The sequence below is a fragment of the Antedon mediterranea genome, chromosome 2 (assembly GCF_964355755.1).
Source record: "Antedon mediterranea chromosome 2, ecAntMedi1.1, whole genome shotgun sequence".
NCBI classification, from domain to species: Eukaryota; Metazoa; Echinodermata; class Crinoidea; order Comatulida; family Antedonidae; genus Antedon; species Antedon mediterranea.
This window is the reverse complement of record NC_092671.1, coordinates 24,263,041-24,280,637: the sequence shown is the minus strand read 5'-3', so window position 1 is coordinate 24,280,637 and position 17,597 is coordinate 24,263,041. Positions and strand designations below refer to the sequence as shown.

The 17,597-nt window shown below is 36.1% G+C and overlaps 1 protein-coding gene across 1 annotated transcript in view; it reads right to left on the bottom strand.

The window, feature by feature from the left end:
* LOC140040748 (phospholipase D1-like) overlaps positions 1-17,597 on the bottom strand; it is a 77,725-nt gene that overhangs the window by 51,908 nt on the left and 8,220 nt on the right. Inside the window, exon 2 of the mRNA XM_072086911.1 lies at positions 8,699-9,075. Within this exon, the coding sequence (XP_071943012.1) occupies positions 8,699-9,047 (349 nt within the window). The 5' untranslated portion in view covers positions 9,048-9,075. The remainder of the gene's footprint in view (positions 1-8,698; positions 9,076-17,597) is intronic.

Sequence of the window (17,597 nt, the reverse complement as noted above, 5' to 3'; positions counted from 1 at the left end):
GAACACGGTCATTGTATATTTTATATTTTATCTGTTTATTGAGAATCCTCACTTGATTCGTTTGGAATAAATGGCATACTTACTTTATACATTTAGTAGTTGTTTTATTTTACCGTTGCGCCGACAATTACTAAAGTACGAACAGCAGGAATATTGTGTGATTCAATCTACATTATTTGTAACTGAAATACTATAACAAATATTTTCTTGCTATTTTTTCATCAATATCTATAACATTTTATTCTCTTTCAACATATTGCCTGGGATGCATGGTAACCTGCCCCCATTTTACATTACTAGACAATGGAGTTAAATGGATGTAGTGTATATTACAGATTTACTAGGTAATTCATTGTAGTATATTTTCAAGACATACAAAGGACACAATATCAAAAAAAGTAATATATGTTAGGCACAATAAACTTGTGAAATTCAGTTTATAAATAGCAATAGCAACTAATGCCAGTAATTATGGTGTACAGTAATTGCATTTTAATGACACAAAGAGCAAGAACATAACCTTTACCGTGTACATAATAAAAAAGCATCATTATACCAGTGCAGCACAAAACTGACTATTATTAACACTAACAGTAGCAACTGAATGTCACTATAATAAAACATGTCCTGTACAGTATCATATTATGTTATGGCAAATATATTTGTTTCTATAGCTACCGATGACGTGTACTTTGTAATAAATTTTAATCATTTTGAAAATGAACGCTTTATTGGATAAACTAAACAAAAAAACGTTTAGGCGATAGTCTAATATTCAACTTAATAATAAGAAGTTATATCTTACTAATCCCATTATTATTACAAATAACATCATTTACTCATTAAACAAAATGAATTAAAATCATATAGACGAAAAACAAATCAATTAAAAAGTAGTTGATAAAAATTATATGAAAAATATTATTTACATTATAAAATACTTATTAATTATTGAAGGTAATATTTTAAGTGTAAACTGTAAATCGCATTTGTACCAGTCTTTTAGTTTAGAAACACCAACAGTACAAATATACGGTATTGAAAATAAAATAAAAAATTGTTGCAAATATGAAAACAAGAAATACAAATATACTGTATATGCCTTGTGTGAAATGGAGTTCTGAGATTACATTTTTTATTATCATTGGCCCTGTTTCTGCTGCATATCATCAATATGCGGTATAAAAATACTGTAATAATATATGGTGGTATATATAATTCGATGACCTGTTTCTGCTCATTAGGAGAACGAGCCCTATTTAGCGTGAGCTTTTGCCTCTGGCATCTTACTTGTTTATTTTTGCCTAAAGCCAGTCATTAATGTCTTAGTCAATTAATAAATCACGTAACACCTTGACCGTGTTCGTACGGCGATTGAAATACACGTTTATTTGGTTTTTACCCTTGGGGTAAAACCCATACGACGTTCGTACGAATAAACAAAGTACCGGTAAGCTGACACGAAACCAATTAAGATCGGAATTCTTAGGTCAAAAAGCGCCCTCTGTGCGTCGACCCATATCAATTGACATGGCATGTTGACAAATTCAACTGGATATTGCATGTCGTTTCACGCGCGAATCGTTCAATTATTATTTTTCAATCGACAACCAGACCTATATATTTATAATACTGTACATCGAATACAATTTACTTTTTAAATAAATAATGATCGAAAATCCTGCTAACGTATGTTGTTTGTTGACCACGTGTATTTATCGTGCGAGCCGAACTATTGTTTTGGAAATTCCATTTAATGTACACGCACTGTACCCCTCTTGTAAAAATCACCACGTGTATTTATCGTGCGAGCCGAACTATTGTTGTGGAAATTCCATTTAATGTACACGCACTGTACCCCTCTTGTAAAAATCACCACGTGTATTTATCGTGCGAGCCGAACTATTGTTGTGAAAATTCCATTTAATGTACACGCACTGTACCCCTCTTGTAAAAATCGCCACGTGTATTCATCGTGCGAGCCGAACTATTGTTGTAAAAATTCCATTTAACACGCACTGTACCCCTTATCGTGCGAGCCGAACGGTTGATGTGGTAATTCACAGACACAGGCTACCACAATACAGAACTCCCTGCCGTTACATGTACATTATAACACAAGCCACCGATTCGCAAGTTCAGGTCACCGGAAAAAACCAACGAGTTGATTATTTATATATAATTTTACAAAACAATAGATATACATTCGCATTAACGAAAAAGAACATTTTAAACAATAATTGTTAAACAATCAGAAAGCTTATTTGAGGTCGCGATTTGACATGACCTCGTTAACGCTTGATTAATTATACCCCGAGGCAGCGTGTAATTGGAATGGGATTGAAATAACCAGTAAAGTTGGTGGATTTTTCGTCCAGATGGTTTTCTAATTTTTTATAGCCAGAGGCGTAAGTTAATTGCCACACGCGACCTCACAGTTGGAAGTACACGGTAGTTTCAGTCCCGTCCGAACGGGCCCCTTGTTCATCTTCCAGGCTCAGCCTTCCTTGCTTCTGATTGGCTGCAATGCACAGCCTATTTAGGAATTGGTCACTCATTGTATTTAGAAACCACCATTATACCATGGGTAAATTTTTTGCACACAAAATTAAAGAATGCAAGTGGCCTTGTGGTTAGCAAGGTCAGTTCTAATCTAACAGCAGGGAGCCAAAGAATGAACTGTAGAGATGAGTTTAAATTAAAAATTTGCGTTTTGTGCACCCAGACTAAAATCGCTGGAAAAGCAAAAACTTTTGTTTTGAAATTAAAACTATATTTATAAACTATTTCATGTTCTTCAGCTGAGATCTCAAAATGATCTCTATGGATTTGCCACCCCTCTAATGTTAAATATATAGGCCTAGAGTACAGTAATACTATTTCAAATTATAAGCAAACAATTAAATACTGTATTTTATAATCATATTTTATAATAGTTACTTTATGTCTCAATTATAAACCCCTTTTCTTGAGTATACCCCAATTGTATGCACATTTATGGAGGAAATATATATTTATGTTTTTCTCAATACATAATAGTTCAGTTTTTATTACACATTAATGTGACATTTGTTTGTCTAAGTTGTGTAAGTAATGATACCAAAAATGTTAACTCTTAATTTGTAACTCCTGAATTGTAATCAATAGATTAGGTCTAAGTAAATATTAAAAAATGGTTGTTAATGTTACAGATGGAACATTTTTGTTATAGGCCAGGATATCATTATTTTAACTATTAACTAAAAAATCAGATACTGTAATTAATACACTGAATAAAATCTGTATGTGCATGTTATATATTTATTTTAATTTGAAAATTAACAACTGCCATACAAACATATATTATGGGCCTAATTTGAATTAAATTTTATAGAGTATATATTCTTTAAAAATTCCTGTCCGTTAAAAAACAAGGCCAACAGCCATTAAGTCGTGTGCTACAATGCATAGTGATACCAGACCGACCGACAGACAGACCGACAGACATAGTGAACTATACTGATCGAAATTACTGAACATGTGTAAAAATGTTGAAATGTTTAAAAACATTTATATTTTTTTAATTTACACGTGCGTAGCCTGTCACTTTTGACGTGCTCATATAACGTAATTTCTAGTTGAAAAGTAAGTCAAGAAAACAGAAATCGGGCAAAAAGAGTGCGCAATAACATTTAACGCGCAGTGCGCGCGCAAAAATCTGCGCACTCATGGCAATTTTGTAAACGCTTAAAATTGCCTGAAACGTACTCTTATTTCATCGAAAATAAATTTTGAAAATTTTAAGCGCGCGTACGCATGCGTTACATGCGCTACGCACGTAATTGTATTGCCATATGATGATTTATGCCCTAAAATTTATGAGTACCAAATTTTATTTAATTGTAATTCATGGTTGTGAAGATATGATTACAAACGTGATTTCGTTAAATCGTGCGTAGACCGCGTAATTTTTTATTGCGCACCGTGAAAACATAACCACATCGATTCCTGGCCATAAGGAATATACTGTGAAAAATTGACTTAGCTAGATTAAACTGATATCAAGATAAGGTCAGAAAGCGATAACATGCATAGTGATACCGGACCGACAGACAGACAGACCGACAGACCGACCGACATAGTGAACTATAGAGTCGCGTCCACGCGACTAAAAATGTGAATCTGCATAATGCGATAAAATATTGTTGGCACATATATTAAATCCCGTCACAGTATATCTTGTATCCTTTAACATTTGGAATATGAGTTGGTGCATGGTAAGATATAGGAATATGGATTATGAAGGGGATGAAAAAATGTGAAAAAGATAGCACAATTTCTCAAATAGGTATACCGTACGTACAATTTCTCAAAGAGGTAGCACAACTTCCGGAAGGGATTGCACAATTTCTCAAAGAGGTAGCACAATTTCCCGAATGGTTAGCACAATTTCTCAAAGAGGTAGCATAATTTCCCGAATGATTAGTACAATTTCTCAAAGAGGTAGCACAGTTTCCCGAATGGTTAGCACAATTTCTCAAAGAGGTAGCACAAAATCTCCCGAATGGATTGCATAATTTCTCAAAGAGGTAGCACAATTTCCGGAATGGATTGCACAATTTCTCAAAGAGGTAGCACAATTTCCCGAATGATTAGCACAATTTCTCAAAGAGGTAGCACAATTTCACGAATGGGTAGCACAATTTCTCGAATGGTTAGCACAATTTCTCAAAGAGGTAGCACAATTTCCCGAATGGTTAGCACAATTTCTCAAAGAGGTAGCACAATTTCTCAAAGAGGTAGCACAATTTCCCGAATGGTTAGCACAATTATTTCTCAAAAAGGTAGCATAATTTCCTGAATGTTGCATATTGCACAATTTCTCAAAGAGGAGCACAATTTTTTTAATGGATTGCACACTTTCTCAAATGTAGGTAGCACAATATTTCGTGATTGTATGACCACAATTGTACTGGGAAGGTTTCAAACTATATTTTAAAAAATCACAGTGTGCAGAGGTTAGATGGGTTGGAGGCTTAGTGATTTGCTGGGGTTAGTATCAATGACCACATGAGTAATGTGAACTGGGGGTATGTTTTAACTGCATTTGAAAACCGTCATAGAGCCGGGGTTTGCAATAGAATTTGTACCAGGAAGTTTAACATTATAAGTTAAAAAATCCCCGAGTGCGGGTGTGTGTTGGGGAGGTGGGTGCATTTTAGGGCATCTGGATAATGAGTTATCAAATGATCGGGAATGTACTGTGAAGTTTTAAATCTACATAGGAAACCCGCCCGGGCGTGTATAATTGCTAGTCATCAATGTTTTAAAATACTAGAGTGCTAAAGTGAACATAATGTATGTAGGCCTATGTGCAGTTTTCTTAGAATAACATAAACAACTAAAATGAGGCATAATCCCTCTATTATAATATCGTATAACATCAACTTGTTATTACACAATAAAAAAGATTGTTATTTATATGGGTTTCGTTTATGTTTATTAACATTCATTCAATTACATTTTTTTAAATAAAAAGATTTATTTTTTAGATTGTTTAGTATTATTAATTAATTCATATATCTGGTCCTATACTAATATAGCGCAAACACTTTTTGGGAAGCGTATGGGTACCACCCCCTACGGCTACATTATTTTATTTGAATTTCCAGCTCATATTCTCAAAAATTGTAGGCCTACCTATACCAGGGAGTTGTTATTAATAACAACTCCCTGCCTATACCTCAGCCCGAGTCTGATGTGATGGTGTACCTCTTGACATCCCTACCAAATCTCATCGCACCATCCCAGTTTATTTCAGAATCAATTTGTAGTAGGCTATGTATTTCATTGGTAAATTAATAAAATTAAAATTATTCAATTGTAATTGGTTGATCGCTTGACTACTCAAACTAAGGTTGAACTTTGTAGCTCCCCATACAATGTTGTTAAAATGTACAAAATCAAAAAGGAAACATGGAAATAAAGGCTTACTTAAATAATTATAAGGCGTGAAAAGGCTATCATTTATCTCATGAAATCAAACTATTACCTAATCATTAAAACATGCTGTAACTGAAACCTGATGCTGTCGGTGATTGGCTGTTGGCAAACAAAGTGGGCTTGGCCTCTTTTAGTACCCAGATACTTTCCTGCATGATTGATGGCCACTGTTCTGTTAATTACCCATCAACAAGACTGATCAGGGTCAAAACAATTACAGGCAATTATAGTACCCCGGGTTAGCCGGGGTACTAAAAGCTCACGTTAAATAGGCCTCGTTTTCCTAATGGAAACTACTTTGTGAGAGAACTGTTAAAAAGTTAGCTTTCATTACCCAAAATGTGTTTCGTCAAAAGTACAGATTGGGGGAGGGATAGCTAGGCTAAATAATCTCTCAAATCCCATCCAAAAAGTTGTATTCGTTTGAGTGCGTTTTTTGTTAATGATGTATAGCAAATAATGTAATATTTGCGGTCCACCATTACATTTTAGCTGTTATTCCACATATGAACAACAAACCTTTCTGTCATAGGTAAACAAAATAGTATATTTTGAAGGCAGCGGAAATGGTGAAGAAATGCATGGTATATATTGGAATATATACCATAATATCCACAAAAGATCGAGATAAATATACAGCGTGTATGTATTTCCGACTGTTGTGCTCTTTTTCTATTTCATGTAATAAAAACAATAGTAGCCAGAATGCACCCTCATTTATTGGGAGTGAAAATAAAGAGATAAATAAGCCTACATTAATCAATAAGCCTACATTAATAATAATAATATAATTATCAGGTACTGTAGGCCGAATAAATAATAATTTGTCTTTTTCGAGCTGAATAACCGGATGTTTAGCGCGCTGCATGTACCAGATTACTACCGCCGTGAGTATTGACTAATCACAAAAAGTCTTTCATCACATAGAGGACGAATACCAAATGAGGGCGCTATGTATGCATAGTCAAATAGTTTAGTTGATTAATTTATGCTATTTATGCTATGCTCGACGCGATTATGAGTGAGTGGCCGAGCGGTTAAGACAGTGGAACCGTAATTACGTAGCCATAACATCGGCATGGGTTCGAGGCTCACTCACTCCATGGTTCTGGTGGTAGAACGAGTCTTCTCGGATAAGGACTATAAACCGTAGGTCCAGTGTACACATCTAGCTCGTGTGCACTTTAAAGAACCTAGTACATCTTTCGAGACGAGTAGGGGGTTACCCCGGTGTGTTAGTACATCACAGCCACTGATCACCAACTGGGCCCTCTGGGAGACCAGTCTTTGACTGAAGAGGTTACCCAGTATAAATATATATTTCAATCAATTCAATCAATGTTCCAAATATGAGCACTGTTTCTATAATTTGACAGTATAATTTATATGGTTTTCGATCTATGTTAAATACGCGAAATTCATAGAATTGCGCGTAACTTACGCTGCGCGACTCTAAAGTCATAAAACTTCCCTGATGAAGTTATACAATGTTATGTTGATAAGAATTAGAGATACACGTGAAAATTCTGGGAAAGAAAGAAGAATGAGATAGGAAAAAAAACAGATCCTGACAAAAACAAGGGGTTATTCGCCAAGTGCGGATAACCAAAAAAAAAAAAAGATCCTGACAATAAGGGGCAACACTAGCCCTTCATCAGTGCAATGCAAGTGAAAGTACTTGGACTGTTATACGGTATATTTTTTATAAGACCGTTTCTGCTGCCGTACCATATTCCCAGCAGTAACAATTGTTATGTTTTCAAATCAGGTGTTGTTAATCATTTATTAATAAATTCTTCAATTAAATATAATGTTTTTGGAAAAAAGCACTGTTGATGCATTTTTAAAATGGGGAAGTGCTAAAATATTACAGTAATAGTCTTTCAAAAATACGCATAAAAATATGTAGTAGTCATAATACGGTTTAAATATGATGCATTCTAATTAATATCATTTTTATTTATTAATTATATAAACATTGATGGATGGATGTTTTGTTTTGGTCTCAATCTGTGCAACAGTGTTGTAACTGTTGAGAAAAGCAAATCTTGAAACTCATGGGAAAACAGGTGTTTTCTATTATCAAAATACAATATAGCTTTGGCATTGCTAATGGAATAAATAAATGATATGAACATTTAATTCACATAATATTAATACTACTACTATAGGAGGTTTATTACTCTTTTTATAGTGGACCATCAGCAGGTCATCATCATAAATTTCTTGGATAAATTATAGCAAAAGTTACAGTATTACCGCTATTAGTTTTGTATTAAATAAAAATCATATTTCATTATCACAAAACAAAATCTTAAAATTTTGTAAAGCATCGTAAACATGTGTTGTACCTGTAGTAGGAAAGCTTAGGTCCTAAGTTACAATAACTATAGAAGAAATATTACAGAATACTTTTAAATCTTGTCAGATTGGCAACATATGTAGATTTACTTTATAGTTTACCAATATTCACTAAAACATTCATACTGTTTATAATTTACAAATTGATTCCCAACTATAATTATGCAATTTTGTGAATAATTTATATTTTAATAAATAAGCCAATCAGACTACATAATGTATGATGAATGACTATTAATTATTACTGCAATTTCTTTTTGTACTTATAATGTTATCTTTGCAAGTGATACATCAAAAGGAATCATTATTGATTAAATCAATTTTAAGCTAGAAAACTCATTAATTATAAACCTACCTTTAACACCATCATCGCTATCACAAGAAGTAACATCATTCGACCAATTTCCTTGTGCATTCAATTTGTCAAGAGGACTAGTAAGAGATACAGCAGACACTGCTTCAATAGGGCACACCCTATCCTCTGGAAATGTTCCATAAGACAACTGTTGAGTGACCTCATTTTCAATTTCAGGTACCTCATCTTTCATTATTACAAGTTTTGGTGGGTTGTGTTTTACTGGTGTTATTAATTGTTTTGTTAATTGTTCTGGTGGCATAAGATCACAAACACCATAATGTTGGTCTTCTTCAGTTGCACCGTAAGATGATCTTCGACTTCCACAACCACCTACCTCTCCATCCATTGGTAAAAGTTGTTCATCTAAATTGTCCCTTTGAAAAGAATTTCCCATGGTTAGTTATGTAGACCTATACAGTATGATTGCAGTGTACAGAAATAAATGAGAGTAGTTTGATCGCTCAATATATAGAGAATCATATCGCCATAGGCATAATGTATGCAATCAGCATATTCCATTTTTCTCAATCCTAGAAAGAAACAGTATTTTGATTATATACTGACAACTTACAAAGCTACAGTTGCCTATTATAGGATAGTACACATTATATGTTCATGTTATTTTATATTAATATAAACAATTTAAAAGAAAAAAATATTGAATAAATTTTCAGTTTAAAAAACTAATTAATAAATTAATCTATCTATAAATTAAATAATATAAATGCTTTCAATTCCTTTTATTTACAGTTTCTTGTTAAAACTAATACTAGGCAAAAGTAATGTTGTAGAAGCACCAATGCCTATAATAGACCCACTATTTTGTTTTATATTATGAATCAAACATTTAAACTGAAATTACTTATTACTAATTAGTATTGGAGGCGGACATCTTCACTGGAAATTATGTATTTCCAGTGAAGCTGGTGCACATATCGTGATCTTTAAACTGTATTTGGTAGAGTTAATGGAATAGTTGTGACGTCAGTACCTGGATGAACAACCCTCCCTCCTCCCCACAGCCCTCGAAATTGGGACGAAATGACCTCGGCAAAAAAATGCCGACGTAAACGAAGCCCACCTCGGCAACACGTCGGCATTTTTTTTGTTCAGCCCCCAAAGCTATTTTTAGTATTCAATCACACACACATTAACTGTACTGTACCTAAAAATAGCTGTGTTGATAATGTACAGCGCATTTGCGGCGCGGCTTGCTCTCTAAATAATAACCACGCAAACAAACCACGCGGTTTTCAATCCCCAATACAAGTTGGACTCTTCCATTCTCTCAGCCAAGTAACAATAAGTCATGTGATTTGTCATGCCTCACTAAACTCACATCACACGACGATAGAGCTGAGCGTGGTTCGTTGTTGTTGTAAACGCCGGAGCGGTCGCTGGCCTCGCCTCTCTCTGTCCGGCCCTATCTTGTGTGTAAAATAAAACCAGTGTAGGCCTAGGCCTAATAATAACTCCAACGTACAAATATTTTAAGATATATTTAATTCACTTGTAACGAAGGTAAATTTAAAAAAAACTGTAATAGGCATAAAACTATTTATTTGCTGTGTATGTGGTAGCCTTGATTTTACTCCAAGGCCTAAATCAATAAAAAGAGCCTCGGCAAATCAATGCCGTGGTAAGCTGGCAGGACCTCGGCATTTACCTCGGCATTGCCGAATGCCGAGGTAAATTTCGCGGGCTGTCTCCACTTTACAAGCGTCTCGTGGAATGATGAGGTATGCATTGGCATTACCACTGTCTTGGAGGAGAGTTCAGGGAAGATTTTTACTTTTCAGGTTATGTTATCCCCTGAAAGGGGGAAAGGCCTATGTTGGTTCATCCAGGTAAGCTAATCACATGTAATAGACAACAAAAATGATATTATTTTCAGATCTGCTATTAGGTGTTAAAAGATGGGAGATAATTTTTAAAAAGCCGGCGAGCAGTATTAAGATAAAGTAACAAGTAAACTGAAATTACACAAACCAACAGTGGTGTTGGTAGTCTATGAGTGCCGCTTACCTAGATAAACCAACATTAGCCTCTCTCTCCAACGAGATGTAAACATTACGAAAAGAAGAACATTAATAAAATTTTCTTTTTTTACACCCCCGTCGGATAATGGATCAGTCCGCCACCAGGACGCCCTCAAGTGGGACACACCCACTTAACATCGTCGTCATTTCGAGGGAGGGAGGGCGTTTATCCAGGTAAGCGGCACTCGTAGACTACTGTACCAACACCACTGTTGGTTTGTGTAGTCTATATCGTGCCTAGCTTACCTGGATAAACCAACATTAGCCAGTGTAGCACCGGACTAGTATCTAGTCGGTGGCGGGAGGCAAGGTAAGTTCACATACATACCTAGTGTCTTGGCTTCAGGACTGAAGCTGCCACAGAAGCCTGGTTTGCGGAAGTATTCGACAGGTAGTGGGATGTGAAAGTAGACTGTGATCGCCACCATGCTGCTCGCTTTCAGCAAACAGCGGCCATGAAGCAGCTATGCCACGCACTTGGTACATATGTGCCGGAGGCATATCTGAGGAGTCGCAGCCAGCCCGGATGTGTGCCACGACCCAGTTTGCAATCGTCGACCGAGCAGCAGGTCAGAAGGGTGAAACTGTTGAAATGAACAGATGTGACGCTGAGACACGTACGAACTCTGTGCATTTGATATAGAATTTTAGTGCCCACACTGGGCACCAAAGTCTGTCTTCCTTAATCCCCGAAAATGCAGCAATGGTGGGAATAAACACAGTCGGTGGCGAGAAGTTCAATGTCTGAGATTTTGCAAGGAAATCTTTCCTGAACACTAGCTGAGCGCCATCCCGTTCAAACCTGATGTGCCCTGGCTCCAGAGAGAGCGCGTGCAGTTCACCCCTGCGTTTGCACGAGGCTAGTGCAAGTAAAAAGGCAGTTTTGAGAGACAGGTTGTAAAGCGATGCCCTACTAGGGGCTCGAAGGGGGGATGCATATGAGCGGCTAGGACGACATTGACGTCCCAACAGGGAATGCCTGAGTCTCGGAGCTGATCCCTGACAATGGCCATACAGTCAGGCGCAGTGATTGTAGGTTCTGCAGTGAGAACAGAGCTCGGCCCTGCGTCAGCAGATCCTCTCGAACTGGAAGACGCAGGGGATGATCGTAGAGCAGGTCGAGAAGCAGTGGATACCACGCTTGACAAGCCCAGCCCGGGGCGATCAGAAGGACCCGGCAAGGATGGCGCTGAATGTGCATCAGAACAGTTGGTATTAGTGAAATCGGTGGAAACGCATAAGCCCATAGTCCGTCCCACGGTATGGATAGGGCATCCACCGCCCACGCACCCCGAAACCTTGTGCAGAAGATCGGGAGCTGTGTGTTGTCTGACGTCGCAAACAGATCTATATGAGGCCGCCCGAAGTAGTCGAATATCAGTGTGGCAATGCTGGGTAGAAGGCGCCATTCCGTAGGACACAGTGTTTGTCGGGACAGAGCGTCCGCCACAATGTTGAGGCTGCCCGCAATGTGGGCAGGCTGCCCGCAATGTGGGCAGGCTGCATTTTATGTAAAAATAAATACTATATGATCCTATTTCGATAACTTTTTTCATCTTTAAACTGTTCAAAATGTGAAAAATAAGTTGATTCTAATAATTTAATCGGCCCGCTAAATCCCACAAGGCATTGATATTTTCGTGTTGATATGGATGCACGGCCAGTTTCGGTTGGCGATCATGAAAACAAATAAGAGAATCATAACTTTTATGTAAATTGACAGACCGCAGCGTACAATTAATCAGCAGTCAACAATACCGTGCACAGATATATATTTAGATAATTATCTTTGTGAACATGCTCAGAATGAATTTCTGACTGTTTAGATTGCTTGTGCATCAAGCGAAGGTATATCTTCATTTCCCATGTCATGTCATTGGGCCAAAATTCTGTAATAATTATGGACGTTCCCAACTTTGAAATAACAGTGTTAATGCTTCAACTCCCTTTTTAAATGCAATATTTTATTTTTTTTTTCTCTCAAAATTAATCGACCAAACTCTCGCAACACCGACTTATATTCCCTTGCCTGTTGTCGAGTCAACGTAACCAAAAATGGTTTCATTCAAGATTATCCAAGCTTTTTAAGATAAGACTATCAATATTTTTTTGGACACTTTGTCCAAATTTAAGTCTAAAGTTCTTAAATCGATTTAAGTTTGCCATTTTGTATGTTTCATGTTTTGTATTTTTATGTGCTTTTAATTCTATATTTATATCTTAAGAGTTTTAAGGCATCCTGTAATTGGCGATTTTTCGCTGTTGGATGTGGTTGAAATAAAATAAAATAAATAAAATAAAATTGCTTCTTTCTGCAAATTTCAATATTTTCTTTTCTGGAGTGTGGTTTAAGCAACACTGTTGTACAGTTTATAGTGGATAAATGAAATTTGTTTTTGAAAATTGTGGTTTTATTGACTTATTTAGCATTTATTGCAAAATATTTTTTATCTAACTTGTTTTTATTCCATAGTCGCGTAGTGTGTGTTACCGGCGGAAAAAATATGCGGTATACGATCAGTATTGCTGTTTGCTACTGCTAAATTTTTAGTGAGTGAGTGGCCGAGCGGTTAAGACAGTGGAACCGTAATCACGTAGCCATAACATCGGCAGGGGTTCGAGGCTCACTCACTCTATGGTTCTGGTGGTAGAACGAGTCTTCTCGGATAAGGACTATAAACCGTAGGTCCAGTGTACACAACTTGCTCGTGTGCACTTTAAAGAACCTAGTACATCTTTCGAGACGAGTAGGGGGTTACCCCGGTGTATTAGTACATCACAGCCACTGATCACCAACTGGGCCCTCTGGGAGATCAGTCTTTGACTGAAGAGGTCACCCAGTATAAAGATAAAACAAAAATTAATATGTGAAAACACTGACCCATCTACCACCTCTGATTCAGAGGAAAGCGATGTTGAACTTTGATCAGGTTAGCTAAGTGTACCCAATACACAATAATGAATGTCAGTTTGGACATGGTCACGTCAGATATGGAAATGTTATTATCTTGGTATATTTGATATATCCACTGGTAGTTCTGAAGTACTATCAGGGGCGGTCGCAGGACCATTTAAATGGGGTTGCCAAAGAATCCATGGCTGTCGGTACTGAGCATTTGCGCCACAGGCCCCCATGGTTAAATGACACCCCTAGATGGCCGGAAATGGTACTCTCGCACGTAAAATTCATGATAAATGGCACCTCTAGTTCACCGCCGGAAATGACACTCGATATCGGGCTACAGTAGCAAACAGCAACACTGATCGTATACCATATATTTTTTCCGCCGGTAACACACACTACACGACTATAGGATTTATAAACAAGTTAGATAAAAAATATTTTTAAATAAATGCTAAATAAGTAAAAGTAAAACCACAATTTCCAAAAATAAATTTCATTTATCTACTATAAACTGTACAACAGTGTCACTTAAACCACACTCCAGAAAAGGAAATATTGAAATTTGCAGAAAGAAGCAATTTTAACACTGTTATTTCAAAGTTCGGAACGTCCATAATTATTACGGAATTTTGGTCCAATATTACGGGCATGGGCAATGAAGATATACCTTCGCACAAGCATTCTAAACAGGCAGAAATTCATTCTGAGCATGTTACTGTAACAAACATAATTATCTACATATATATCTGTGCGCGGTATTGTTGACTGCTGGTTAATTGTACGCTGCGGTATGTCAATTTACATATAGGCTCTTATATATGATGAAATGGGATCTAAATTTTAATTTATTGGCCAAAAAAACCCATTTAGTATGAAATTAAGGGTGTTGCAACACCCTGTGTCCGCCCGGCCCTGACTATACATGGTGACATACTGTAGGCTTCATTAAATACAATACATCTGATAGTCATTTTGTATGTTTACGAAACAAATATAAACGTATTCAATTTTTGTTAAATCCCCAAGACCTGCAATTGTTGTCGTTTTGTAAAAATAATGTATATATATATAATTTTAAAAACATTAAACCAGGTCATTTCTTGTCTTAAATGTACGTTCTAAGGTTAATTATGATTAAAAGATATTGGTAACGTACGAACATCGTACGCTTGCTATATGCTTAGCATGACGTTGTCTCATTACTGGAATAATTTTCTTTCCTTTTTTGGCAGAATCCGTTAATACAAATTGGGGAAGACCTGGTATTTTTGCAGAAAAGTTATGGTTCTCTTATTTGTTTTCATGATCGCCGACCGAAACTGGCCGTGCATCCATATCAACACGAAAATATCAATGTCTTGTGGGATTTAGCGGGCCGATTAAATTATTAGAATCAACTTATTTTTCACATTTTGAACAGTTTAAAGAGGAAAAAAGTTATCGAAATAGGATCATATAGTATTTATTTTTACATAAAATGTAGTTTGTGACCTTAAGTTAGGTGGAAAAAACTTAGGTCGTAGGGCTTTAACACATTACAGTAATAAACTCACTTTAAAATAAGGTGTATAGCTATATTACTTATAGACAAAATTCAAACTTTCTAGAAAATGGTGTGATGAATGTAAAACTATATGTACAGCTGTACTAGAGTATAAAAAAAGCTTTCCGTTGATACCAAACACAATGGTATTTATAAGTTGTCGAAATTTGACCTTTGACCTCATTTTGGTCACATGACATATGTAATTGCGATTATCTCTGTTGCTATGCATTTGGGGTATGGGTGTAATGGAAATAAATGATCAGTATTTAACACCCTTTCCAATGATACCACACACGATCAGTTTTGTTAAAGTTAGTTCATCATCTTGAAAATCAAAATGGCGACCACTTGCCATGGTCGAAAAAAATGGCACCAAAGTTTTTCTTTTTCAGCGGAAAATTCTGAGTCAGAAAAACGTTGGTGCCGACAATTAACATCAAAAGCCTACAAAATGACATAAGCCCCTGGACTATTTTACCTTTTATTTGGAGGGGAATACGTCCACAAGTGTAGACCATTTTCCGTCGGGGAAATCAGTTTATTTCCCAGATGTGAATCTGGAATTTCGATGTACGAGCAGTTCATAACATACAGGACATTGGAAATGTAATAACTTATAGCTATAATAAGATGTTGGCTAAACGAAAACGGCATGTTCTTTGTTTAGTAATGTAGGCCGAGCCTACAGTGAAAAACGTCTATTTCAGGTTCAGGCACCCCACGGTAATCGTAAATTAAAAAATTGAACATACGAACAATAAAATAGATCGCAAAGATAATTCGTACCATTTTGCTGTCGATACACAGTACACGACGTAACGCGTCAGTAAACTGCGCCTGGAAAGTAACTACAGTACACATTCTGGTCGCTGGGTGGAACATGATATCCCGCGTAAACCGCAATGGGCCGGGCCCAATGTTAAACGATTCGTACAAAGGGACACCGCCAGACAAGTGCATACCTATTGTTTATTAGATCGCTGGCAATAATGCATGCATAATAAAGTGTAATTAGCCCTCCGACGTACTTAACAAAAATGGAACTTCGCGGTTTTCTAGTCGCTGAAGCTACGAAGTGAACGCGAATGATTTTTACTTTATATTATATTCCCCAACGAAAAGTACTCGCGTTCCCCGACGTGGGGGCTAGGCTCCCCGACGAGGGACCTCCAATGCTGGGTAGTTGCATTGGGGCTACAACTAATGGGTTTAGCCATTGAGCCACTGAAATCCTTATTTTTTATTCAAGTATTTCTGGAGGTTTATAATAAAGCAAATTGAAATATAGTCATAGTATTATATTATTATCAGCAGCATTATCAGTTAACTTTACTTACCCGTATTACTACTTTAATTAATACTGCTGCTGCTAAAGAGTCAGGGCCTTTAAAAAACTGAATTGATAAACAGAAAAATGCTACTGTAAAAGGAAACTGTCTTTCCTATTAAAACGGACTTCCTTCAAAACATGGAAGCAATACTACATACACCAATACAACACTGTAAAATCAAAGTTGTATGTGCTATCTTGTTTGATACATCCTCTCCTTTTATCCAAATTAAGTATAAACTAGTTAGTATGTACATACCGGTAATAATAAACATCAAATTTAATAATGGCATTTATTTACAAATAGTCCTACATTTAAAGAAACTTTGTTATTACAGTAATCATAATGATAATCAAATTCTTATGATCAATTGATATCTTGGAATACTGTAATAGGAATCAACAGCTGTATACTAATCAACTTACATACCATGAAGTGTCAATCACAGGTTTTGTGTCATTTTCTTGAAGTTTGTTAAAAATATAGAAATTGAGCTTGGAGGTTTCAGAAATTGTTTGTTTAAAATTTTGCAACAAATTACTTTTTTAACATACATAGGGTTTTAAATCATTTGGGCTGTTAAACCCACAAATCACATTTGAACCCACAAATCACATTTGAACCCACAAATGTGAAAACTACCACAAATGTAAAAACGCATCACCCACAAATGGGAAAACAACCACAAATGTGAAAATGCATCACCCACAAATATGGAAACAACCACAAATGTAAAAACACATCAACCAAAAATGTAAAAACACATCAACCACAAATGTAAAAACACATCACCCACAAATGTAATAAAGAGCGCCCACAAATGTGAAAATGATCATCGACCACAAATGTGATAATGCCCACAAATGTAAAAAAATGATAAATTTTCGCCCACAAATGTAAAAAAAAAACCAACAAATTCATGTCATATTTAGGGCTGGACCCAAACAATTGTGATACATTAGCAGTATTTTATGAGTTAATGTTAATGTTAAGCCTACAGTATTTATACATTATTTATATTGAGTTGATTCAATACTTATGGATGCATGATGCACATTGGATTACTACTAAGTCA